General features: G+C 46.8%; 1 protein-coding gene across 3 annotated transcripts in view; it reads right to left on the bottom strand.

The window, feature by feature from the left end:
- The window catches only part of ME3 (malic enzyme 3), a 114,971-nt gene that overhangs the window by 3,526 nt on the left and 84,740 nt on the right, over positions 1-26,705 (bottom strand). For all 3 annotated transcript variants that reach the window (XM_065678800.1, XM_065678801.1, XM_065678802.1), the window contains 5 exons: positions 23,986-24,089; positions 13,477-13,586; positions 1,397-1,494; positions 837-950; positions 80-185 (listed from right to left, as the gene is read on the bottom strand). In XM_065678800.1, the coding sequence (XP_065534872.1) occupies positions 80-185; positions 837-950; positions 1,397-1,494; positions 13,477-13,586; positions 23,986-24,089 (532 nt within the window). The remainder of the gene's footprint in view (positions 1-79; positions 186-836; positions 951-1,396; positions 1,495-13,476; positions 13,587-23,985; positions 24,090-26,705) is intronic.

The raw sequence follows: 26,705 nt of genomic DNA, 5'->3' as shown, positions 1-26,705 counted from the left end.
ACAGGAGGCCCTGGAAGAAAGGCAGAAACTCTCCTAAGAACTGAATTGATGTGGAAAGGTAACGCTAAGGGAACTCCACCTATAATTGCTGTAGGCTTCACTTTCTGCACAACCTCTTCCAGTGTGTTCACACTGGGGTGGTCCTGAGCAAATATTTCTTTCTCATGGTTCAGGTGGCTCCTGCCCTGTGAGGAGAAAGGAGGAGTCAAACTTTGGTCTGTTGGCAAAAGGTGGAGACATAACGCAGTAACTCACCAGTTCATTTCATCTCTTGGCTCTCTACCTGAACCAGATCCCACAGAGCAGGACCTCAGCATCAGCCAGTCAGGCACTGAGCTGCTGGTGTAATGTCACACGGGGCTGGTCTCTGCTCCTCTCACCCTCCAAACTATACTGATGTTGTGTTGGAAGGATCTGGCTGCGAGGGCAGAGGAGGTGTATATATAGCACCAGTCTCCTCACATCTGAGGAAGTACAAGGCCCTGAGGACCATGGAGTGCAGAGCAGGTGAGATCACCAAAGCAGGGCACAGTGTTGCTGTTGTAACACCCCATATGACATGCAAGACTTGCAACACTGCTTGAGACCATGGCCAGCAGTGCATCCTACCACTGCAGAGGTACAGCCTGAAGCACTGCCTATAGAGCAGCCAGTGCTGCTGGTACACAACTGTCACCATGGAACCCGGTCTTCTTGAAAGCAGTGACAGCTCTGCTGACACCAACACATCTGCAGTCCTTACTCCTGGTCTGATCCGAGGTATCTGCCTGCTCTGGCCTCTTTTAGCTTGCAGGAGGTGGCAGGGGAGTGAAGCTCAGCGCTGGGGACACATTTACCTTGACAATCAGTCCCTTGGAGTCCACCATCCAGATTTTTCTGATGGCATCCTCTCGTGAAATTCCTTCCTTTTCCATGGCCATGAGCAGGAGATAAGCTATGCCCATTGCAGCCTGGAACACAGTATATAACACTTCACTGGGGTATCACCATCTCTCTTTGAGCAAGGAGTCATGCAGACAATTCTGCCATGGGGGCAATATGACTGACTCCAAAAAGTGAGGTTATGTTCTTATAGCTCTTTGAGCTTACAGTCCTTTTGACTCTATTGCTCAAGAGGCTCTGGTTTACCCTGAATACCAACCCTGAGGACTCAAACCAGCCTCCTCAATGTCCCTGCAGCACGCTGCCTCATGAGGGACTTCCCTCAAGGTACTTGACCCACTAAAAGGCAACTTCTATGCAGCAGCAGCATGGTCCACACGTGGGGCTCACTCCTGCCCAGTGACAACCTGCTTCTGTGCTTTGTTTCCATGAAGCCTTGCAGGAAGCTTCGTGGTTGACTCCTCTCTCTGGATTTATATCATATCTAAGAACAAACTTAAGAACATTCTCCTACCTCTCCAGCTCCCTGGAAAACGAACTTATGGTCAGAGAGCTTGTTCTTTGTGATCCTTAAGGCTGCAAAGATGCCAGCGACAGCAACAGACGCAGTGCCTGAAAAGAGAGAAACCCCGTGAGATGGACGTCCTGGCACATGGGTTGTCTGCCCTACTGGTGTGCTGTTAGAAACCTTGTGGTAGCATCCATTCTCTTAGATCTTGTCACTAAATGATCAGGGTGCTGTCCCTACTCTGAAATATTAAACCTCAGAAGACCCCTGCAAGGCAGGAGAACACAAACAACCCTCCATGTAGATTCAAAGGGACAATGAATTCTAGAATGCCAAAAGAAGTTACTACTTAACTCCTCAGGGTTTAAGGTACATGTGACGCCTAAGGATCATAGAATGGGTTGGCTTTGAAGGGACCTTAAAGCTCATCCAGTTCCAACCCCTGCCACGGGCAGGGACCCCTTCCACTACAGCAGCTTGCTCCAAGCCCATGTGTCCAACCTGGCCTTGAGCACTGCCAGGGATGGGGCAGCCACAGCTTCTCTGGGCACCTTGTGCCAGCGCCTCAGCACCCTCACAGGGAAGAGCTTCTGCCTAAGAGCTCATCTCAGTCTCCCCTCTGTCAGGTTAAAGCCATTCCCCTTGGCCTGTCCCTACAGGCCCTTGCCCAAAGCCCCTCTCCAGGTTTCTTGTAGCCCCTTTAGGCACTGGAAGCTACTCTAAGGTGTCCCTGGAGCCATCTCTTCTCAAGGCTGAACCAGCTGAGCTCTGTCAGCCTGGCTCCAGAGCAGAGCTGCTCCAGCCCTTGCAGCATCTCTGTGGCCTCCTCTGGACTTGCTCCAACAGCTCCATGTCCTCCTTATGTTGTTGCTCCAGAGCTGGACACAGGACTGCAGTGGGGTCTCATGAGAGTGCAGCAGAGGAGAGAATTCCCTCCCTCAGGCTGCTGCTCACGCTCTGGGGATGCAGCCCAGCACACTGTCACTGCACTAACAGCTACTGCTGGAATTTGTGTGTGTTTTACTACTTTTTAATCTCATCTCAGTCTCTCCTCTGGCAGGTTAAAGCCATTCCCCCTTGTAATGTCCCTACAGGCCCTTGTAAAAAGTCCCATAAGTCATCTGCAGCAGGTGGTGGTGTGAACTTGGGCACCCTTGTCTCAAAACCCTCCGTGATCACGGAATTACCATCCCCTTCTCATCCACCTTCACAGCCCTGCAGCACCTTCTCTTTTTTCACTTCCCTGACTCACAGCCATCATGCCTCACTGCCAAGCATTAAGGAGTCACTGCGATCATGAGTTGTTCCCAGATTAGTGAGAAAGCATCCCGCATATGGAGAGCAGATTCCCGATCTTACAGCCACTGTGATACGTGCAGCTTTCCATTCATTAAGGGAGGCAGATGTCTATGGGCTGAATAAACCTGCCCTCACCCCGCATCAATCCCATGCAATATTCATCTGATCTCTTATCCCAGGTGAAGGAACATGGTGGGAAGAACCAAGTAAGGCACAGACTAACTGGGATTCAGGCACTGATGGTATCTTAGATCACCTGGGCAAGCTGGATACAAGGGTTAAAGGTGAGCTAGGAATGACGGAGGCAGTTTTATCACAGAATATCTCAAGTTGGAAGGGACCCATAAATTCCATCAAGGCCACTAGTTTCATTCCTCAGCATTTTAAAGGATATCAGTTTGGATGTGCCCGAGCCCTGATGCTGGTCTGTCCATTCTCACCTTCACAAGGCAGTCCGCAAGTAACAAGTCTTGTGGGTGGCCATGGATGGGAAGGACAATGAACCCTTTTAGGCCAATGAATGTGATTTCACCAGATTTCCAGCATTTCCTAGTTTCCTGCCCATTTAATCAGCCAGTGCATCTGGGTTTCAACCAGCCAGTGCTTCAGTGAGACCCTCTGCAGCGTCATTAGGGCTTGGGCTGCTGCCAGGCATCAGCGAAGAGGGCCTCCAAGGATGCTGGAGAGGGACTCTTCATTAGGGACTGCAGAGGTAGAACAAGGGGTGATGGGTTCAAACTCAAAACAGGGGAAGTTCAGGTTAGATATACAGAAGAAGTTCTTTACTGTGAGGGTGGTGAGAAACTGGCACAGGGTGCCCAGAGAAGCTGTGAATGCTCCATCCCTGGCAGTGTTCAAGGCCAGGTTGGACAGAGCCTTGGGCGACATGGTCTGGTGTGAGGCATCCCTGCCCATGGCAGGGGGTTGGAACTGGATGGTCTTAAGGTCCTTTCCAAGCCAAACCATTCTGTGACCCTGTGATTCTAACAGCAAAGAGCAGCTCATGAGCAAAGCTTGACCATGAGCAGTGAAACCAGCAGATGGTGCTGCCCCGTCTGTCAAGGACTGAGGAAAGACATCCAGCGCTATTTGCTCCTTTTCCGCAGTGCAAAAGCCAGAGCTAAAGCAGAAACCGGCTGATAAATCATAGCATCAGGGACTGATTTACTCTCTCGTTATTTCCGTGCAAGAAGAAAATCCTGCAGGAGCACAGTTATACTGGCAGAGAAGTAACTTCTACTGACACCACTTATTTTGCTTAGGGAACCAATATAAGCTACTCTGACAGAGAAAAACTTTACTGCACCATAGAATCACAGAAACCCAGGTTGGAAGGGACATCAAGGATCATGGGGTCCAACCCTTCTAGGCAAAGCATGACCCAAACTAGATGTCCTAGCACCCTGTCCAGCTGTATCTTAACAGTGTCCGATGCTGGGGAATCCACCACTTCCCTGGGAGATTATTCCAATGGCTGACTGGTCTCACTGGGAAACATTTTCCTCTTGTGTCCAGCTGGAATCTCCCCAGGAGTCCCCACCATCCCTCATCTCTTCCATGTGACTTCTTGTAAAAAGGGAGTCTCCATCTTCTCTGCACCCACCCTTTAACTACTGGAACATGGGGATAAGGTCTCCCCTGAGCCTTCTTTTCTTCAGACTGAACAGTCCCAGCTCTCTCAGCCTTTCCTCACATGGCTTCCCAGTCCTTGGATCATCTCTGTGGCCCTTACAGGCCAGACCAGAAGTGTTTATCAGTTCCATGAACTCACCAATATGTTGCGTTTATAACTCAGATGAGATTATTTCTCCAAAAATGAATAGTGCCACTAAAGAGTGATTCTGGTGTCCATGCACAGACACATTGGCACAGAATGGCAGCAGCACCGTGGTTCATTCATGAGGACATCACAAACATCCGTGTCAAACACAAACTGGGCTAGGCTAATGTTGGAGGCTTTGTAAGCTTCTTGCCTGCAGCAAATCACTTGGGACACTTGCTTCAGCACTGAGGATGAATCACAGAATCCCAGACTGATTTGGGTTGGAAGGGACCTTAAAGCTCATCCAGTTCCAACCCCCTGCCACAGGCAGGGACACCTTCCACTAGAGCAGGGTGCTCCAAGCCCCTGTGTCCAACCTGGCCTTGGAGTGAACTGAAAATGAAGTTAATGAACTCCCCTCACCAGCCCACAGAACACTTTGTCTCATGTTATTTCCAGACCCAGATGACCTGAGCTGAGTCAGTTTAAAAGGGAGTTGATGTGGAGGGAACCAGCCACGGCGTGCTGCTCTGCTTCACTATTAACACGCCAACTCAGACAACTGAAGGATGTACGTGAGGGATTTCCTCTTGCTTCTCCTGCACTAAATCTCTGCCTTTTATAAGCTGTATTGAGAGGACTGTACTTAGCTGGCAAAGCACCATGCTGTCAGACTGGGAAAATTACAGGGGAAGATAATGAATATCCAAGGAATTTAAAGAAACACCAGATAATTGCCTCGGGTTTAGATTTTGCTTTCCACGGGTGTCACATACCTAGCCCAAGCTCATTCTCTGTATTTCAGTCTACAGTCAGCAGCACTGCAGGCTTGCTGCCATGCCAGATGCTAAGGATGGGATTCCTCTAAACAAACGTGTATGATTGTAGTGACAGGACAAGGGGTTACGGGTTAAAACTTAAACAGGGGAAGTTTAGATTGGATCTAAGGAGGAAATTCTTTCCTGTTAGGGTGGTGAGGCACTGGAATGGGTTGCCCAGGGAAGTTGTGAGTGCTCCATCCCTGGCAGTGTTCAAGGCCAGGTTGGATGAAGCCTTGGGTGGGATGGTTTAGTGTGAGGTGTCCCTGCCCATGGCAGGGGGGTTGGAACTGGATGATCTTGAGGTCCTTTCCAACCCTAACTATTCTATGATTCTATGATCCTGCTCATGCTAAAGCAGATGCCTGAAGTGGATCACATGAAACGCACCCTAAAGGTGTCACTGCCACCATTTCTTTAAGAGAGACAGGATAATTGGAATACATGTAGACTGTTCTACTGCAGACATGTAAACTGAGGAGGAAGGGATCCCACCCTGGCAGTATGAACTGCAAAGAAGTGGGGTCTCTCTGTTATCAGCAGTGCTAAGCTTGTGACATGCAGTAGAATATGAACACCTCCACATACACTTGTGTGCTCCCATGCTATCTCCCAGGCTTACTTTGCATAGAAATCCCCAAATGCCCATATGGGTGGTAACGGGGAATGGATCAGAGGAAGAAAATTCCCAAGTGGAATAATTACAGAGTGACAGTGCAAGTGTAGGGTCACAGCATTAGCAGTAATAGATGTCTGGAAAGTATTTAAAAGAGAGAAATGTAACTGGAGAAGTATCTTGTTTCTCTTGGTCCTGACCCAGGCAAGATTACTTTATACCCTATGAGTATCAAGGAATCTGACAGGACAAATGCAAACCCATTTCAATGGGAAATGCTCATGGGATATTAAGCAGAGGGACTCGAGGTCTCCTTAAAGATGTTATTAGGAGGAATTGGAGAAGGGGGGTGTATGGAAAGGAAGGATGCACGGATTCATCTGCAGAGCAGCGTGCATGTGTAGAGTGGGGACCAGTGGGACTGGGTGTGCCATTACTCATCCCCGGCACTTGCACTGCAGCTCTGACTAACAGCAGGACTCTGACCCGCTCTGCCATTCCTGAGCCTCCCCCTCTCTCTCCAATGTGTTTCTAATCCCTCCACATCTCCCAAACTGCACCTCACCCCCATTACTCAAGCATCAAAGTTACTGTACCTTGGCCTCAGCTAAGTATCTGTCTTTGATAATTACAAATACTGAGGCTGGAACAGCAGAGCATCTCCTTGGAGGAGAGTTCACAGCTGGTTTGTGTAAGGAACTGCTTAATCATTGTTCTTCAACCACAAAATGAGCCTGAGGTGGGGAACCATGAGTTGTGGCAAGAAAAAAACCCACTACCCTTCAACACGTTGGTCTATCTGTTTTCCAAGGAGATTGAATGCTGCTATTGCAGATAACTACTTCCCTAAGTAATTAGCAAGAGCCAGCATGGCTGGTCTGCATCCAAGATGAGATATGAAGGGGTGCAAAGAGAAGAAAGGAAAGCGCTCGCAATATCTCATCTCTCCAAGACTCAACATAGCATCATGGAATGGCAAGCAGACCTCAGGAGCCTCTCTGAGGAGTCCAGAGCAACAGGACCAGCAAAGCAGAGGCATTTAAACCCAAGGTGTACTCAGGAAAATGGCCATGAATTGATCTCTGACACTCAGGCACAGTCAATACTGTAAAACATTAAGGAAAACCCCTCCGAGGTTGATGTTGCACTTGCACCAGTGTCAGAACTATCCCCAGCAGATGTCAGTGGAGCTACACTGGAGCAGAACAGGGGGAAAGGATCTGCTCTGTAGCTCCAAGAGGCTGAATGGATGGGAAAGGCTGCAGCCCAAAGGAACCCATGCTCAGGGACCTCATCCTTCTTCAGAGTGGGGAGAGCGGACAGAGGGGCAAGCAGCTTCACACAGGGAGTTACTGGCATGAGTGCAACAGCAGTGCTGCCCAGCGGTGATGTAAAGGGTGTACCATGTGTGACAGCACTCCATGGCTAAGCAGGGGACATGGGGGAAGCAGGGAGTCCCCCTGTGCTGAGGGCTGGCATTGCCCTGTCACCTGGCTGAGCAGAGCAGAGCATCACCACCATGCTGTATCCTTCTGACAGCAGCAGTGATGGGAGCGTGCAGCCCACACCGTTGCCTGTTCCTTCGCACAGCACCCATGCGGGTGGCTCCCCTTCCCCACGCTGGTGGAAGAGGTGGCTAAATTCAGCTTGATCTTGTATTTTTCACCCTCGTCCTGTCTGCTTACACTTTGCCTCATCAAAACCATGCCAAGACAAGGGCCCAGGGAACAGCAAACAACAGTTTAACAGCTCCAGCGAAGGGCAGCCAAGAAAATACATCTAAAGTTATGGATGCAGAGGAAGCATAGGGCTTTTCCAAATTCTGGTTCACATTAACTCCCCGCAGCAGTTCTGCCTGTTACTGGAAAGCAGAGTGAAGCTTGTCCAGATCCATTCCAAATACATAATCAAAAGTCAAACACAACAGAGCTGAAACAAAAAGCTGCTGAAGTGTTTGCAGCTCAAGGTCTTCACCTCCATGACTGTGGGATAGTGTTAGCCCTTCCCCAAAGGGCCTCTGTAAAACATGAAGGAAATAAACCTAGAAATGCTGCGGAGCATGTGAAGGAGAGCAGCAGTAAAAGGCAAAGTGTTCAGGGATGGAATTAACTTTCTACACTAACAGCTTTAGGGACACTGGTAACCCAGAAGACGTAGTGACGAGCTGACCGACAGTGGAGATGCAGAGCTCATCTTAAAGCAGATGCCTAATGTGGGTCATCCTAGGTGTCTGGTTTTAATCCTTCCACTGTAAAACTGTACAGTGCAGTGCCTGAAACAAACATTGCGGCAGTGGCCAGCAGCCTGGACTTAGAGATCACAAACAGCTTAACACAGGGGAGATGTATGCTATTCTTTATAGCAAAGGAGGAGTTTGCAATGGCATCAGAGAGGAAAGGGAAGCAAATGTTACAATCCCCAAAATGACATAAGATACAGGCCAGCTTCTTAGAGCCTTGCACCACTAAGCCCAAGAAACTGAGGCCTGTACACCCAGGAGTCTATATTCTTCTGACTTGCTTAGTAGTCAATGTGTGATTTAGACAAAGGTCTAGGAGCTGGCCTTTATATCATAGAATGGTTTGGGTTGGCAGGGACCTTCAAAGGTCATCTACTCCAAAGCCCTGCAATGAGCAGGGAGACCTTCCACTAGATCAGGTTGCCCAGAACCACATCCAGCCTGGCCTTGAATGTCTCTGGGGATAATGCATCTGTATCTAATACAGCAGCATCAAGGGAAAATGCAGAGCACAGTAGGTTGGAGAGGGCTTGGTAATGGTGAAACTGAGAACATCTCCACATCTACCTTCATGTCGGGTAAATCCCCCTGGGGAAAGCATGCTGCTCAGGAGCTGCCTGGCAGGACACAGCCTGCTTTGTCCTGCAGCACCGTATCGTCCAGCGCTCCCTTCCTATTGTGCTCCCCTCCTCCTTAGTTTCCTGTGACAGTTACTGATGCGTTTTCCACGCCAGCTGAAACAACAAAGTAAGATGCTGTACCATTTTAATCTGCTGCAATTAGTTAATGCCGAGCCAGCAACTCGCTTCGCCTGCTTCTCACACCCCATGGAAACGTGCCTGAAAAACAGGCCATGTTTGCACATGATTGATTTCTAACTGGCCCAGATCTGCAGCACTGGAGTGAGCCTGTTCCCAGTCTCAGCTGAAGTCTGGGAGCAGTGTTTGGTGCTTGCTGGAGTGTCCTGGGAAGGTTATGGAAGGGTTATCTTCTGGGATAATGAGGAGAGGTTGTTGGTGGGTTAAGAGATATTTTGAGGCTCATCAGCAGTTACACATCCAGCAACAAAGAGGAGTCATTGCTCTGACACTGGGAAGTCTTGGAGAGGTCTGCGAAGTGATGACCCCAAGCACTGCCTGTAGTGTAGTTGTGGGAGGACTCGGGGATACAAAAGGCTCAGTGTTTTAATGTGGCTAGTGATTTGGCACTTCCCATCCTGAAGTGCCTTGAAGAAGTCTCATTTGCAGTGTGGGTGTTCAGGATTTTAGATATCCTGTCTGCTTATAGCATCTCAGACTTGATATGGATATGTCCGTAACACTCCAATTGGCGGTTCTTTGACAAGTTATCCATGTTATACGGGGTCTAGTATTAAAAGACTGCTAAAGATGCCCAGAGCCAGGAGATAGTTGGCTTTATGCTTCTGTGCACTGTTCTCTCTGCCCTGCCCATGTCTGTGAAGGGCTTTTTGACCTGATCAGATACAACTATTTAAATAGTACATTAGAGATTTCATTTTTCTCTGACTACACTTGCAGAACAACTTCTGCTGTTCAGGGTGGAGTAAGAAATCTATGCCTTAAGAATTCTTGTTTGCATTGTGACTATGGAGGGTAACACACTGACCAACCAGCAGAATGAACACTGAAGAAGTAAGGTTGGAATTGATGCCTGGACATCATCTAGTCCAGTACCCGCTCAAAGTGAGGCTAGCTTCAAAATGTACTGAGATTGCTTAGGGCCCTCCTCAAGGGTGGAAGTCCCAAAGCAGACTTGAGGTGTGCAAGTTTACAGGGTTTCTATGGACACAAAGTCCATGAGACCTGATGAGATGCATTTGAGGATGCTAAGGTATGTGGGCAATGGTGTTACAAAGTCATCACTTGAAAGGTTTTGGTAACTGGGGAGATTCCCAGTTCTTGAGAGAGGCAAATTTCATATCCATCTTCAAGAAGGGACACAAGGAGGATCTAGGGAATCTTATCTCAGTTGGTCTAACCCCCTAATCTGGGGATTACAAAGCAAATCTGGAACATGATGGTGATTGAGAACAGTCTGGATCTCTCAAGGTAAATCACACCTGATTGTGAATATCCATCCTTATAGATACTGGAAATCACTTGGCTGAACAAGGCTCTGAGGAACCTGATCTAATGTCCAAGTTGGATCTAAGTTTGAAATTACCTTTAATTTAAGTGAGAGCTGGGTGATGCTCAGAGGTCCCTTCCAAATGAACTCCTTCAATGATTTTATGTGTTTTCTTGTATGAAGCAGGAAGCCAGAGATGCCTGTCTCAGGGATGCACAAGATTTGACACCTTTGTAAGACTTTCCAGTTGTCTACTTCCTATTACAGTGATATCTCCAGTGATAAATGCGCACAGTCAAGTGGAACAAAGTTACAGTAGGAAGAGAAAGCAGGATCTAAAGCATTCTCATGTCCCTCTGATTTCCTATGTGCTTCACTGCCTGCCCCGGCACTTTACTGGGAAAAAGGAAGAAGTGACAATCAGTTTTCTCCCACAGAGCTGAAACTGAAGCTGTTGCCCCTTGCATGAACCCAGACGGAGCTGGGAAAGGACTGATGTCATCCCCCCATGGAGGAAGGAGAAGCAGCCCTTAATGGGAAGCTCCCACGTGTGGGCACTGCTAGCCAGCTTCTGCTAGCTCCCAGGCTAATGGCTTTCAGAACCAGAGCAATCACCTCGTCCCTGTTCGTGGTACCTGGCAGGCGTCCTGCTCAGCATCGGCAGCCTGGCTGGAACTGGAAGGGCTCTGAATCACTTGAACTCTATGGGGTTAGGGTGGGTTTGGCAATACAGTAGTCTGCATGGCCCAGAAAGCTGGCATGTGTAAACCGCCTTCTGTTTAGGCCCTGGGGCAGCGAGCGAGAGGGAGGCCTAAAGGAGATTAAGTGGAGCAATTTATACTTGCTTCCCACATTGCATCTGTGTGTGTGTAGGCTCATTGCATTCAGAGCCCCACTAACCAACAAGTTTAACTGCTATAGCTCAGGCCTGAGCTAACCTGCACCGTTTGTGCCTAAGATGTGCTTTTAAATCAATATACTTAAAAAAATGCCAGCTCAGAAGCCGAGATAATTCAGGCTTCAGGAGGCCTTTTCCTGCCTGACTTGAGTAGAATGTATCAGGCCTGCTTAAACAAGGCTTTGCATGATTCTCATTAATCGTTTAGAACAGATCTGCATTGAACTCTCCCACTTTTTTAAGTAGGCAAGTCATGAAATGCCAGCATGTTGGAAAAGAGAGCCTGAGGGGAAACCACAGAACAGGAGGGTGTAAGTGAGAAAATGGCACTTCTACCTTTCTTGTATCATCTGGGGATCAGACTACTCATCCCAGCTTCAACTCCATTATCTCCGACATGACTCCAAGACAGAGTTAACTGAGGAGATTCAAGTAGTTCAGCTTCCCAAAGGTCCTCAAAACACATTCCTGATTAGAACCCTAGCTTAGAATCCCTTTCCTTTCTGACAGCTACATAAAAACCCCCTGAAACAGTGGCTTGCTTCCCTTGACTCATCACTTGTCTGTGCAAAAGATCAGCAGGATTTCTTTCCTTATTCCTACTACCATGAAACCAGGGCCAGACAGATGCCTTATTGAGAATATAAGGGAATTTCACTAGCAAGAGGTAAAATCCTACTGTTTTAACAGGTGGACTGCAGAGCATTTCCAGGGGACTTGACATCTCCCATGCACTATGACACACATCTATTGGGAGGAGGCAAGGTCTGCTTTATGGTGATGCTGGTTTACAGCATCCTTCTGGATGCAGTTCATTTCCAGGAACTGTTTGAGGCATTCAGCTATGACCTATGGCCAAAAAGAAACTATAAAAAATATCAGTCTCTTGCTTCCCAACCAGAATCTTCAGTTTTGCTTTAATATCCTCTTTTTCTTGAAGAAACCATTCCAATTCACTAAGAAACCCTTCCAGTTCACTCTAATTCCCCCAAGAGAACCTACACCCAGGCCCACAGATCTGCTACAGCGCCTGGCCTCTTTCCAACTGCTCGGTCCCCTTCCAGTTGCAGAGAGAGCAACTAATCCAACATAAATCTTTACATCATCAGCTTCTTACTGTGGGCTTCTTATGTCCATCTCCAGAACAGTTTGAGCTCTTGGTTCTTCCATTCAAGACTTCAATTCAAAAATGTATCTCCTGCATTCTCTTCTGTGCTTGTCTCCCCACCGAAAGCTTTTGTGGGTGGCAAAAACCCCCAGTAAGTCTTCTTGTACAGGAGTATCTATCTCACCTTCTCTGAAATGCCTTAAGCTCTGCTGTTTCTAAAGCCTCTTCGTGGAAGTATCTTTGAGTAGGACCATGCATCCCATTACAACAACCACATTCCCACACACCAGGGTCTTACTTTCTTGTGTCATGATAGATATGAATAAGCTGTTACATGCACTGCCAAATACTGCTAGATGGGCAGCAGATGCAGAAATAGTGCTGCAAAGTCTGCTCAGAATAGAACCAGCATTGTGTGAAACAACACTGGCATTTCTTTCAGTCTCTTTCAAGTACAAGGGAGGACGAGCCCAACTGACTGCAAATAATAAAATCAACAAACCTTGGACATTCTGCATGTTGTAAACAGGACTAAGGGAAGATGAAGGGCCTCAGAGGAGAACTGGTTACTTAGAATCACTTGGGAAGATCCCTGTTGGATGGGCAAACAGCCCTACCAGTGGTTTAAAACAAAGTCAGCACCAGAGCAGGATGCCACCAATAGGCAGGATGCATCCATCCTTCTGTGCCTGCTGAGCCTCCCAGGGCCTAGGAGGCAGGCTGGCTATAGCTCCACCTTGGCTGCTATCATTTCTCTTTGGCGCTAGATGGGTTATGTTAACCACTCTAGGGGAGAACAAACCTGTTCTCAGATTACTGTGGAGTTAGCCTCTATAAAGAGGAAAAAAGCTGGTTTAACTTTTTAACTGTGCATGTAAAAAGGAGGATAACAATAGAGGGACAATGCCAGGGTCAGCTAATGGCCACCTGGCTCATGGAAACTGAATGCATTGAATAACTGTTAAACCCTCACCATTGTTTTAGCTAAATTACAGAAAATTAATGGAACTCTCTAAATTACCTTAATAATCTAAAGCACACAACCCATTTTCTCCCTTGAACAACACTTCTGCAATGAACACTCCTATGAACAATGCAGGGTCACTTTTCAACTTGGAGTGCTGTGTTTTCGCTTGTTTTTAAATGCTTATGTGTAAACTCTACCTTTTATCACACATCTGACTACTGGACAATAAACAGTCTTGTGATCTTAATCACAAGGTAAAGGTTAAATGTGTATTCTCCTAACAGTACTTACCCTGGATATCATCATTGAACACACAGTATCTGTTGCGGTATTTATTGAGGAGACGAAAAGCGTTAGCGTTGGCAAAGTCTTCAAACTGTATCAGACAGTTCATGCCATACCTGCAAGTTAAAGGGTAATTAAAAACGGGTACAAGTTTTCCCACAGCACAGGATGATATGTACATCTTTTACCAGGATATTGTAGCTAGAAGCTCCATTGCAGAGAGAAAAGTACCATAAGAGAAATGCATCCCAGTAACAGCAAACAGCATCACAGCATCAAGGTCCATAAACTCAGAAATGGGGAATCACCAAGAATAAATTGCATTCACAATTCAAGGGTCTTCTTGATATGTATACCTATACACACGTATATATTTATATGCATCTTCGGACTATCTGAAAGGGGCCTCCAAGGATGCTGGCGAGGGACTCTTCATCAGTGACTACAGTGATAGAAGAAGGGCTGATGGGTTCAAACTGAAACAGGGGAAGTTCAGGTTACATACAAGGAAGAAGTTCTTTACTGTGAAGGTGGTGAGGCACTGGAATGGGTTGCCCAAAGAAGTAGTAAATGCTCCATCCCTGGCAGTGTTCAAGGCCAGGTTGGACAGAGCCTTGAGAGGTGTGGTTTAGTGTGAGGTGTCCCTGCCCGTGGCAGGGGGTTGGAACTGGATGATCTTAAGGTCCTTTCCAACCCAAACCGTTCTGTGATTCTATGACCAGTTAAAGGGACACCCCCAAATGCCCACTTCAACTGTAGGTGACCGAGAGATGAGAAAAACTGCTTGTAGGATCCCATGGACTGAGTGCTTCACGGTGTGATTTCACAGCCACATTTGTGTGCTTTGGAAAGTCTCTACTGAGCTGCTTTGCAGGGAACCAGCACACAATGACAGCCAGTGACCCGTGGAGTCAAGAGGCAGGAAATAATTGCAGACTTTCCGTAACTGTGAGTTAATTTCAGGGCACGTGTACAGCTTCTAAACCCTGGGTAATATTCAGACTGCTCCATAGCTATATACTGTCAGCACTCTGTATGACTCTAGACTGCATTAAGGCTTTGCAAATAAAATCTAAAAGGGCCATAGGTACTCTTTTCTCTCACATAGATGTGAGAGGGCAGTGGAGACACTCAGGGAACGAGTAATGCAACCTCTGGGCTGCAGGCAGGTGAAAGGGCTGTAAACAGCTGCTCTGTTTCAGAGACCTGAGCCTCTCTGGGACTGCAAGCAGTGCAGAGGCAGCATCACCCTATGTACCTGCCATTCAGCCTTCCCTCCTTTGCCACTGGAATCTGAGGGTGGGGGACACCTCTGCTTTACATTTAAGAACCCTGGCTCCTGTTATGAAAAGCTCTTTTCACAGTCAGCATCCCCTGGAAAGGCACTGAACTGCTTATTATACGATTTTCCATCTTAACTATGTCTGTCAGCAAGGAGACAACTATAAGCACATGCATTGTGCTCCTTTATTTGTCCATCATGAGAAACTCACTTCGTAAATGCTCTGGTCTCAAACAAGGAAAATAGTTGGCTCTTGTGCTTGCTTCATATTGTCCATGCTTGCTTTTGGAAAAGGACCACAATGGGACAGACTGTTTAGTAGGGCCTGTAGTGATAGGAGAAGGGGTAATGGTTTCAAACAGGGGAGATTCAGACTAGATATAAGGAAGAATTGTTTCACAATGAGGGTGCTGAGGCGCTGGCACAGGGTGCCCAGAGAAGCTGTGGCTGCCCCATCCCTGGCAGTGCTCAAGGCCAGGTTGGACACAGGGGCTTGGAGCACCCTGCTCTAGTGGAAGGAACCCCTGGCCATGGCAGGGGTTGGAACTGGATGAGCTTTAAGGTCCCTTCCAACACAAACCAGGCTGTGATTCTGTGAATGATCTTAGAGCTGTTTATGACTCTTAGATTCAAAAAGCTCAGATTCAACTCAATGCCTTGCTCCATTTAAGTTTCTTAATCTCCTACTAAGCTTAATATTTGCAAAATAATACTAATAAATAATAAATAAAAATATCCACAAAAAAAATCAACTGAAAAAGTAGGTGCTTGGAATCTTTGTTCAATCAGGGCCACAGAAGCTGTGGAAACTTTTATGTGGGGTCTTCAATGCAGTGTCATATCCCCAAAGAAAAGTGTCACTGCTCCTGTCACCAGAGGGGAGCAGGTGGGTATTCCCTGAGGACTAGGAGCATCATCCCAACATTCCTGCCTTGAACTGTGAGTCCGACATTTTGGGTTCTTTCATTTAAAGCATTTGGTCCTAACGCCTTGGCATGACCAATGTGTGACCTTGATTAAGTTCCCACATTCTGCAAAGACTCACATAGGCTCAACAACGTGGTTTAAAAAGCTCAGTGAACGTATTGCCGAGAGAAAGACAATGATCTTCACAAAAACAGCTCAGTGAAAGGGGTTTGCATCCAGCACTGTCCTGTCATACTGAGGGGCAGGAAGAGAAACAAAGTGGCTTTGGGCCACCACACTTCTGCTCTGCTTAACAGAAAATGATCAAAGACAAAAATAGACCAAGTAACTGCACTGGCTCATGCTGCAGACCACAAAGAGAGGAAAGAATTTTGTGCTCCAAAGAGAGAAAAAGTACTGTTCAGGTTAATACTCTAGCAAATCCGAGTCTGTAGTCAGGGAAACCCACCCACCCATGTGCTCTTTAGAGAGCTGGTCCCACATATGTTAATGCTGGCTGAGGTCACTGGTTTTATTAAGCAAGTCAGCAATGTTGCTTACTCAGTGATACATATAAATAATAATAGTAGTCTTAGAGAAATAGTTGCTATAGCAACTGAAGTTGCTTAAAGATTTGCTAACTGTTTGATGTGAGATACCAGCAGATGTTCTGGATGGTGTGTCATCTCCCTGTTAGCCATGTGTTCCTTACATGTCCAAATGATGGATAGGAGGATCGTCCATTAGGAAACTGTTTTTCACAGGTACTTTTTGTACTGTTTATTGGCACTCATTCCTTGGCTATCCACAGTCTTCATTTTGACTTCCAAGACCTTACGGACAGAAGGAGACTTGGAGCTCTTCATCCGTTGCCTTTCAGAGTGTTGATCAGCATATCAGAAGTAACTGCTAGAACTCCCCTGCAGAGGGGAGGCTTAAAGTGCATAGGCAGTCTGTCCCTCAAAGACTTGGTGTAACCTGTAGTTAGCAGCTCCCATTCCTCTTGGGCACACTGAAGTGCGCCTTTCTTGGGATCTCTGCATTCCTATGTCTCCTTGTGGAACTGGAGCTTTCCCCTTAGAATGAGTAATTCTTACACTTGCAGGCTGTGGAAAAGGATGCTTGGACTTCATTTCTGTACTTCTCTGGCAAGTGGTTTTGAAAGAATTCAGACACACTGGACAGAAACAGGGAGAGACTATAACAGCAAAGTCTTTTATGGTCACTAAATATTATCCAGGTTAATGTCCTAACACCCACCCCTCAACCACTACAACACATTCACACTTCTCAGCAAAAATGAGACCTTTGGAGTTATAAGCAAAACTCTGCTGGTTTGTTGCGTGGCAAGTAAATGTCAGGTGCAAAGTCTGATATCCTTTGAAGAAGAGATTCAGAGCGGCCCTGCAGAGAAGGACTTGGGGGTGCTGGTCGATGAGAAAATGAACATGAGCCGGCTGCAGTGTGCGCTCGCAGCCCAGGAAGCCAACCGTATCCTGGGCTGCATCAAAAGGAGTGTGACCAGCAGGGCGAAGGAGGTGATCCTGCCCCTCTGCTCTGCTCTTGTGAGACCTCACGTGGAGCATTGTGTGCAGTTCTGGTGTCCTTAACATAGAAAGGACATGGAACTGCTGGAACAAGTGCAGAGGAGGGCCACGAGGATGATCAGGGGACTGGAGCACCTCCCGTGTGAAGACAGGCTGAGGAAGTTGGGGCTGTTCAGCCTGGAGAAGAGAAGGCTGCGTGGGGACCTCATAGCAGCCTTCCAGTACCTGAAGGGGGCCTATAGGGATGCTGGGGAGGGACTCTTCATCAGGGACTGTAGTGACAGGACAAGGGGTAACGGGTTAAAACTTAAACAGGGGAAGTTTAGATTGGATCTAAGGAGGAAATTCTTTCCTGTTAGTGTGGTGAGGCACTGGAATGAGTTGCCCAGGGGGGTTGTGAGTGCTCCATCCCTGGTAGTGTTCACGGCCAGGCTGGACAGAGTCTTGGGTGGGATGGTTTAGTGTGAGGTGTCCCTGCCCATGGCAGGGGGGTTGGAACTGGATGATCTTGAGGTCCTTTCCAACCCTAACTATTCTATGATTCTATGATTAAGGCTGTGTGTGGGATAAATTAGTCTCTAATTTCTCTCTAAAACCAGTTCCTCACCACTGTCCTCATGTCATCACAGCTACAACAGCATTAATACTGAAGCCTGTATCTGGTGACATTACAAGAATCATTATTTAATAGCATCACCATGCCTCTTGGTTTACTGTTGGCTGCCAGACCACCATCTAGGGACCCTGTTCTCCACCTTCTCTGGAATTAATTTAGCCACTTTATAGAATTGGAAACAAAAAGATGTACTTTTCCAGTTCTTTCTCATCAAAACAAATCACTAGTATTTCATAGAACCCCAGACTGGTTTGGGTTGGAAGGGACCCTAAAGCTCATCCAGTTCCAACTCCCTGCCACAGGCAGGGACACCTTCTGCAAGAGCAGGTTGCTCCAAGCCCTTGTGTCCAACCTGGCCTTGAACACTGCCAGGGATGGGGCAGATTCATGCTAAAGATTATATTGCTGTCTCATTAGTTTGCACATTTTGGGGTTTGTGCCATAATTACGACCCGAATTCTGTCTTTCTTTGCCATACCTTGCAAAAACCTCCCTGTATAAATACACTGGGAAACGCTTTAGAGAACAGTCCCATGCACTCATTTTAGTCTGATCTCCAGACCTTGCCTAGCAAACTTTGCAAAAGCAGTATCTTTAATGAAATAATATACTACTGATAAATATAATAGTCCAAGACTGACACCCTAATGAAGGATGACTCCAGGAGCTAAACACACACGACATTACGAGTCTGATGTGAAAATTACCACCTGAAAACCTTCATTAAGAAATGCCTCAATTTCCTGAAAAACAAACAAGCAAAGGATTCGTGCTTTATTTATCACTCTTCTCTGTTCCAGTACTGCTACTGTCAAGCTAGAGAGACATGGAATCTCTAGGCTGTGCTAACAGGAAAGATGCTGTTAATAAAGCCTGTATCCCCTGTAGAGGATGATACACATCTCTCTTGGATGAGTGCTAAGTATGGAACAAAAGAGCGCAAATCCCAGAAGAGAGAGGCGGATGTTTTCTTGATGACAGTGGTTTTAGCTTTATTCAAGAGACTTCTCAACTGCCTGAGCAATCTCATTATGCAACTTTGCTCTTTCATCCTTATTTGTATGCACCTCTTCGAGCTGATCCACCCTCATTATAAGCCACAAGGTCAGAGAGGCAAAAATTCATGAGACAGCAGTTACCATTAGAGAGCATCTGACCAAAACTGCACAAGTCAGAACTTCAAGGGTGGCCTGAGGACCTGGGCAGCGCCTTTGCTGACCAGTATCAAAAGGGGATTTTGTTTCCCCATGAGCAGGGAGTATAAAGCATTCTACATGCATGAAGAAAATTATATTGGCAAGAAGGGCCAGATCCGTTATGGAAATAATCACACAAAGGGGGTTCCAATCCTTGTCTTAAGTTAGCATTTTACAGCACTGCTTTGAGTCATTCACAGTGTAAGGATTCTGCTTTGATGCACTGCAAGTCCTACTCACAGTCTTAGAGAAAACCAGGCAGAAAAGAATCAAATTGTCCTTGCCCTTGTCTTTGAGATCTTCCAGTCTTGGTGCTTCATACACCAGCAACCCAAGGCCTGATTTTCAAGAAAAGACACATTTTCCACAAAAGAGCCCATCATCAGAGAAAAAATCATGCTTGGCAAGAGATCAGCATCTAGGTTTCGTAAAACCAAGTCCACTCTAGCACATTAAACACCACCAGCACCTGCGTCACTGCTGGCACAGTGCCCTGAGGCCATTCTTATTGTTAAATTGTCAGCACGTCCCTTTGCAGGCTTCTGGTCAGACCAGCCATAGGATTCCTGGCTACTGTGTAGAGGTCAGTTTGGTCAGGCATCTCCTCAAAACCCAGCTGAGAGCAACCCTGGGGAGAGGGACTTGGGGGTATCCGTAGATGGAAAACTGACTGGGATGTGATAATGTGTGCTTGTAGCCTAGAAACCAACCATGAGCAGCAGGTGTAGGGAGGGGATTCTCCCCCTCTGCTCTTGTGAGATCCTCCCTTGCAGTCCTGTGTCCAGCTCTCATGAGACCCCAACACAAGAGGGACAGAGAACTTTTGGAGTGAGTTGAGAGGAAGGCACAGAGATGCTGTGAGGGCTGGAGCAGCTCTGCTCTGGAGCCAGGCTGAGAGAGCTGGGCTGGGGCAGCCTGGACAAGAGAAGGCTCCTTAAGGGGAGACCTTAGAGCAGCTCCAGTGCCTAAAGGGGCTGCAGGAAACCTGGAGAGGGGCTTTGGACAAGGGCCTGTAGGGACAGGCCAAGGGGAATGGCCTTAACCTGCCAGAGGGGAGACTGAGATGAGCTCTTAGGCAGAAGCTCTTCCCTGTGAGGGTGCTGAGGCGCTGGCACAGGGTGCCCAGAGAAGCTGTGGCTGCCCCATCCCTGGCAGTGATCAAGGCCAGGCTGGACACAGGGGCTTGGAGCAACCTGCTCTAGTGGAAGGTGTCCCTGCCCATGGCAGGGGTTTGGAACGGGATGTTCTTCCAACCCAAACCAATCTGGGATTCTAGGATGGTCTCTAGTTTCTACACCAGTTCAGAGAGAGAAGAAGGAATTTCCAGAGCTTTGCTTTGAAAGAGAGTGTGAGGATTAACTCATAATGTTACTGTAGATGATGATGGGCTGAAGCTCTTCAGAGTGCAAAGCACATTCCCTGCACATGTCCCATAGCATTTTGATTTCAACCTTGATTTGCTCATATAGGCAACCCCCAGAACCTCTGTGGGTCACTCTGATTGTGATCCTTGAACACTTCAGGTGAATATTTATTCCAGCCTACTGAAATGTACCAATTCAAGAGTAACACTGATTTGCCCTTTGCCATGCAACTGAGGACAGGGAAAACTGCAGCGGTGTATTCTACCATACAAAGTATATTACTCACTGTATAAAACAGCAGTTTGTCAATTTGTTTCATTCAGTCACGGGCTAGGCTTAACGGTCCAAATTCTGCACACAGCTGCTTCCCAAGAGTAGCAAAGTGCACACCTTGGAGCTCTCGTTAAAGAGCTCAGGCATTTCATGTGTTTTAGGTGAAAGAGTCATGAATGGAGGTTTAGGCAGCAGGAAAACACAGAAACTCACCCAGCTGCTCCAGAGAGGGCTTTTCTTTCTAAAACTGCCCAGAAGTCACACTTTCTTTCAAAACACTCCAAGTGCTAACTCTGGAGCCTCTGACACGCTCCTCATTTCATTACTAGCTGGCTATTATGAGACCAGGAGGCCGTTCTGCTGACTGTAGGGGTCTCCAGCTATAGAAATCTGACATCTGTTCGACATTATTATTCCATTGGAAGAGTAAATCTTCAGTCCCTTGGCTTTCTTGTGGGCTCTGACACATTCCACTTCAGTGACAAATGTCCCTTGAGCCAGCAGTGACTTGACAGGGTGGGAGGTACTCCTGCAGAGGAACTGACAAATGCTTTCCACAAGGAGCTGAAGTACCCTCAGGAAGCAGGCAGAACTCCTGCATGAACATCGAGCTGAAAAGGAAACCTCCAAATTCCGACAGATCTGTGTTCCTCCCCATATTACTGAATTTAAGTGTGACATTATAGACTCTCATAAGAAATCACAGCAGATTGAAGACCACAGCAGTTCATACACATAAGTTTCCTCATACGTGGAAGCAGGCTACAAGAGCTGCATGTTCTTGACCTTCTGAACAATTTCTGCTTCTTTTCCTTACAGAAGCTAGAGCTACTGGGTTGCATCCAGTCATTCCAGTGGAAATTCGAGACCAAATGAAGCTGTTTCATGTAAGTTTGCCAAACCCAAGCTGATAGTAGAATTATTCACTAGTCCAGAGCTCACAGAGGATCACACTCCATCAACTCTTTAAAGTATGCTGGTGGTCAGGGTGATAATGTATAGCAATGTCTCCTTCCACTTAAGGATCTCCAAATACTTTACAGATGGAAACGGAGATGTGTGAAGTGGAATTTCCCAGCTCCACTTTGCAGAGAACATTTTGGGGGCTTACTGTATTCATCCTGGCTATAAGAGAAATAGAAAAGCTGGGAGAGGGGCCCCAGGAACTTGATTCCCAGTACTTGGATGAAAGCATCAGACATGACATCACCTCCTCACAAGATAAGAGTTCATTGTTTCATGGCTGAGCGTCTTCTCTCTTCGATGTGGAGATTAGCTCATGTAAACTAAACATAGGAAAACAACAGCCAAAATCCTTCCTCCACAGCACAGAAAAGGCAAATTGTGTTGCTCTCATTGACATCACAGGAGTAGCGGGTGCAGTTTAACACCACAAGCATCTCAGAGCCACATTCATGACAGCTGAGACCGTCATTTGGGTTCCCATTCTATTGTTCCCATTCTATCATCAACACCACCACTGCAATACCCCTGTGGTCTCCCGGCCAGAAGGAAGCAGGATAGTTTCCTTGAAGGATTAATTAGGGACTATAACCAAAACAAACAAAACCCCCACAGATCAACCCTGACAGCTCTTAAATCTTTTCTCCTTGTCAAGCCTCTTGTGATTTCCTACGTGTGTTTTACCAGTTTTCTAGCCACCAAGAATTTCATCCTCCTAGATAAACCGCCAGTATCTAATGTAATACTACACTGTAATCAACTGGCATTTCAGCCAAGCTTTCTGATCAAATAGAAAGAAGCCCAAACACAACATTCTCTTCACTGCAGTCACCCTTTATTTTAATTGGGTGTATTATTTATTTCAAAATAGCATTTTTAATCCAACAGAGTTATTGTGTTCATACTCACAGGTATAGGGGCTACAGCACTGGCTGACAACAAGTATCTTTACATAGTAAGTGGGCAAATGCAACTGGGTGGGTTGATGTACTGGCTGCCTATCCTATGGGATATGTCTACATCTTGCTGCTGAATAGTAAGGGAGAGACTCTTGCCTTAACAGCAGCACTGCATGTGCATAGAGTGCAGCAGAACACTGCGCAGAGCAGCCACCAACATCATCAGACACTGAAATTCCTCCATGACACTCTCTTCCCTCTCAGACCTTGGTTTGTCAGCTGTGATGGAACGGTCCTTAGCATTTCAGCCCCTAATTCCTACATCCCTCCACCCACAGCCAGCTGGGCAGCCAGACTGTGTGTAAAGATATGCTTCTCAGGGGATGGGTAGGTGTTGTCATTAGACACTGGTAATGATGCCTCCTACCAGGGGAGAGAGGATGAACTGTGAGCTGATGACACACGTACCACCCACTCCCATTTATGCAGGAACACACACACACACACACACATATAGCCAGCTGGAGGCACAGAAAGAGGGAAGATCAAATATAGCTCCTTCAGCTGTGAGGGAAAGACCCTACAACACACAGACAGGCAGCAGCCTATTAATCAGGCACAGACTGCAGCACTCTGCCACTTATCAATAGCATCTGCTGCTTTAGAAAAAGCAGAAAAAGCTCTTTAGGAGCTTGGGGCTTTCCAAATATTCTTCTTTTTTTCCTTAACAGTTGTTCTCACTTTCCTCCTTGTGGTACAAGCATGGAGATTTTAATATATTGTGATTTCTTTCAGAAAGAGGAACTCAATGCAGTGCACATACAGAGCAGAGGTAGTGGTTCTGCTCTTGCCATATCAAACTCCCTGGTGTATCAGAGACTCTCTATCCCAGCTAGCAAGTATGGAAATATGCAATTGGTCTGTCCCACCATTAAAAAGACAGTGCTTATGATCCCTGCCTTCTTGCTCCACAGACTTAAATACCAGCAGGGAAGCTCCTATTTTTAGCAAAGCCATAGAGAGGCAGTCTGCAGACTCACACAGACACCACCGTGGGCAGTAACATGCCACTTCCATTTAGATGACATCCTTCACATCGGTGAAAGCTAGAAACTTCCTTTACAAAGTGTAAACAAACCAAAGTTTAGATTCTGCCTATGCTGAATGAGGCTCATAAATGCATGATGGAGGCCAGATACAGCCCACAGGGCATATGTTTGACACCTCTGGCCTATAGGGACAGGAAATGGTTATAAATAGTCTGCCCCATTTCAGTTCTCTGAAGACAAATATTTTTGACACAGAGTGCTCGAGCACAAAGAGTCATTTGTAGACCACCCAGGAGACTTGCACTGAAATGACCTTTCTTTGCTCGGACGATCAGTTATACTAATGTTTGTTTCACGAGATGCAACATTTGTTCTTAAATGGAAGCAGCCCAGAGGAGCGGTGTATATAATCCCACTTACTTGTTGGTCACTGCCTGCATAAACTCATCAATCAGTTCGTCGTACTGTTTCCCACGAACCCTCTTGTGTTTCAGTCCAATATAGAGTGGATCACTCAGGAGAGCCTAGGACACAAAGCAATTCCGTTGACATCTTCTCTTCCACGGGTGGACTGAGATTTATGTCCCAGCCTACCCAGAAAGTTTCTCTGTTGTGGTCATATGAATTTTACTTACTATGCAGTGAAGGCCACCTCATACAGCTCTTCCATAAGAAGCTATGGGCAATCTTTGTGTAAATAAAGTCAGAGGGATGTAATGCTTCTTGACTGCCATAGGAAATGCAGCTTGCTCTGCATCCCCATCTGCTCTACCAAAGGCTCCCTGCCAAGGCGCTTCACTCAGAGTGAATAAAACTGACCTTGTGTGAGGAGTGTTTACTGCTCATTTTGTTCTCAGTTTTGCGCTGAGGTTACCAGAAAAGCTGTTGACCACAAACAGTGCTTTGAGCAACGAAGATCACCTGAAGTAACTTGAAATTCCATGTGTCATTTAGCTATTAGGTGACAGCCCAGAACCAGTGACTGTATGCCAAAATGTTCCCGAGCTCTGCACCTACCTAGCACTCACCTCAGTTATCTGCAGGTGTCAAGGCAAGGTATTTTGATACAACAGATTAGTTCAGTTTTTGGCTCCAGCTAGGAATATAAACCCAAGTTGTTTCTCCAACCATCCAGCAGGTGTTCTGTCAGGACCACTAATCCACCTAAAAAGGACTGGGTCAGCATGGAAATCAGACATATTTTGGGCAAAGTTCAAGGACAGGTGGGCCAACACATCTCTTAGTCACAAAAGTGCAATTCCCAGTTTCAGGAACTGAATCATCCACAGGAGAAGGGGATGAGCCATCTCAAACCTATTGTCCTGCAGCCATATGGCCCACAATATTGGCAGGTGTGCTAAAATCAGATCTGTTTCACAGTCACAGCTGTTTTCCCTCAGAAGGGAAGTTGAAAGAGTTTTCCCCTAAGTTTGACATATTAACTCTTCAGGGCCATTGAACATGCTGTAGCATCTCTCCTATGGAGCCAGGCTGAGAGAGCTGGGCTGGTTCAGCCTAGACAAGAAAAGGCTCCTTAAGGGGAGACCTTAGAGCAGCTCCAGTGCCTAAAGGGGCTACAAGAAACCTGGAGAGGGGCTTTGGACAAGGGCCTGTAGGGACAGGCCAAGGGGAATGGCTTGAACCTGCCCGAGGGGAGACTGAGCTGAGCTCTTAGGCAGAAGCTCTTCCCTGTGAGGGTGCTGAGGCACTGGCACAGGGTGCCCAGAGAAGCTGTGGCTGCCCCATCCCTGGCAGTGCTCAAGGCCAGGTTGGACACAGGGGCTTGGAGCACCCTGCTCCAGTGGAAGGGGTCCCTGGCCATGGAAGGAGTTGGAACTGGATGAGCTTTAATGTCCCTTCCAACCCAAACCAATCTGGGATTCTATGAAACACTAAGCAGACCCATTTGCATCACCTCACTGATTGCTCCTATAGTGTCACATCTCTGGGACCAGTTAATGGAGAATAAACTTCTCCCATACGCAAGTTGAGAAATGCCAAGCTCTGGAAAAAAGACGAATTTGCTGCAATAATGTACAAGGTATTATGGACTGCCAGAAAGACAAGCCGGAACTGATGCTAGAAATATGACTACTATATTTAATCCATTCTTCCTGAGGTTCCTGTGTTAGTAACACAGAGACAGATTGGATGCATAGAACAGGTGTCTTATTTCTGCACTGATAAGTGAGTTTACTCCTGGGCAGGACGGTCGTAGGACATGCTCAGGGTTTGGTTAAGCTGGGTTTATGCACATGAGCAAGCCATTAAATAAAGATATTACTTATATTGTGAGCGAATATGTTGTTCATATTGCTGGAAAACAGCAAGTTCTAGACCTTAATCCCAGATGTGGAAATTGCCTCCACAAAGAAGTTCCTGAACACGTAAATTACGCTTGATGTTGGGCAGAACAAAAGTGCCCAAGCCTGATTCTGAGAGTCACCATCTGACCCTTGGAGATGCCTAAAAGTCATTGGTGCCATTTTAGCATCCCCTGGATACTGAGATAAAAGCAGACGGTCAGAAGCTTCTCATGGGAAGCATTTTCACCCAGGTCCCTCTGGAACGAAACTCCAGCTGGGAGGCTCAGAGCATCCAGCACTTGGTGGTGTCCACACCAGCATGGAGGAGAAGGAAGAGATGAAGGAACCAAAGTCAAGTACAATGCCCTGCTGACTGGAAACTCTAAGAAGTGAGAGACTGAGCCTTAATTCCTGCTTTAGCCTCAGAGGGTCCAAATGCAGAGTTCCCACTTTTCAGGAAAGACCATGGATGAGGCTGAGATGAGCACACCCTGTATTCCACAAGTCCATGACAGGACAATATGCTAAAGGGATAAGATAATCCTGGGAGCAGAGACCAAAGAGGTAATTGGGATTCTCATCCCAGATGCCATCCATGACCATTGATTTTGCTTTCTTTCAAGTGTCCAATGTGAGACACTTGGGGCTGCAGTGAAAGAGGTGCAGAAGATCACATCTGAAAACGTCGGCACCCATTTCCTCTTCGTACACAAACTCTTATACCCCAGATTTGTTATTTCTTTCCAGAAACATGTGTCTGGTTTACTTGAGGTCAAGTGAGGCACAAGGACATTGTACAGCAATGGACAAACCCAGCCCATCACAACTGACTAT

This window comes from Lathamus discolor, chromosome 4 (genome assembly GCF_037157495.1).
Source record: "Lathamus discolor isolate bLatDis1 chromosome 4, bLatDis1.hap1, whole genome shotgun sequence".
Classification (NCBI taxonomy): domain Eukaryota; kingdom Metazoa; phylum Chordata; class Aves; order Psittaciformes; family Psittacidae; genus Lathamus; species Lathamus discolor.
Note: the sequence above shows the minus strand (reverse complement) of the source record. Positions and strands in the feature narration are given on the sequence as shown.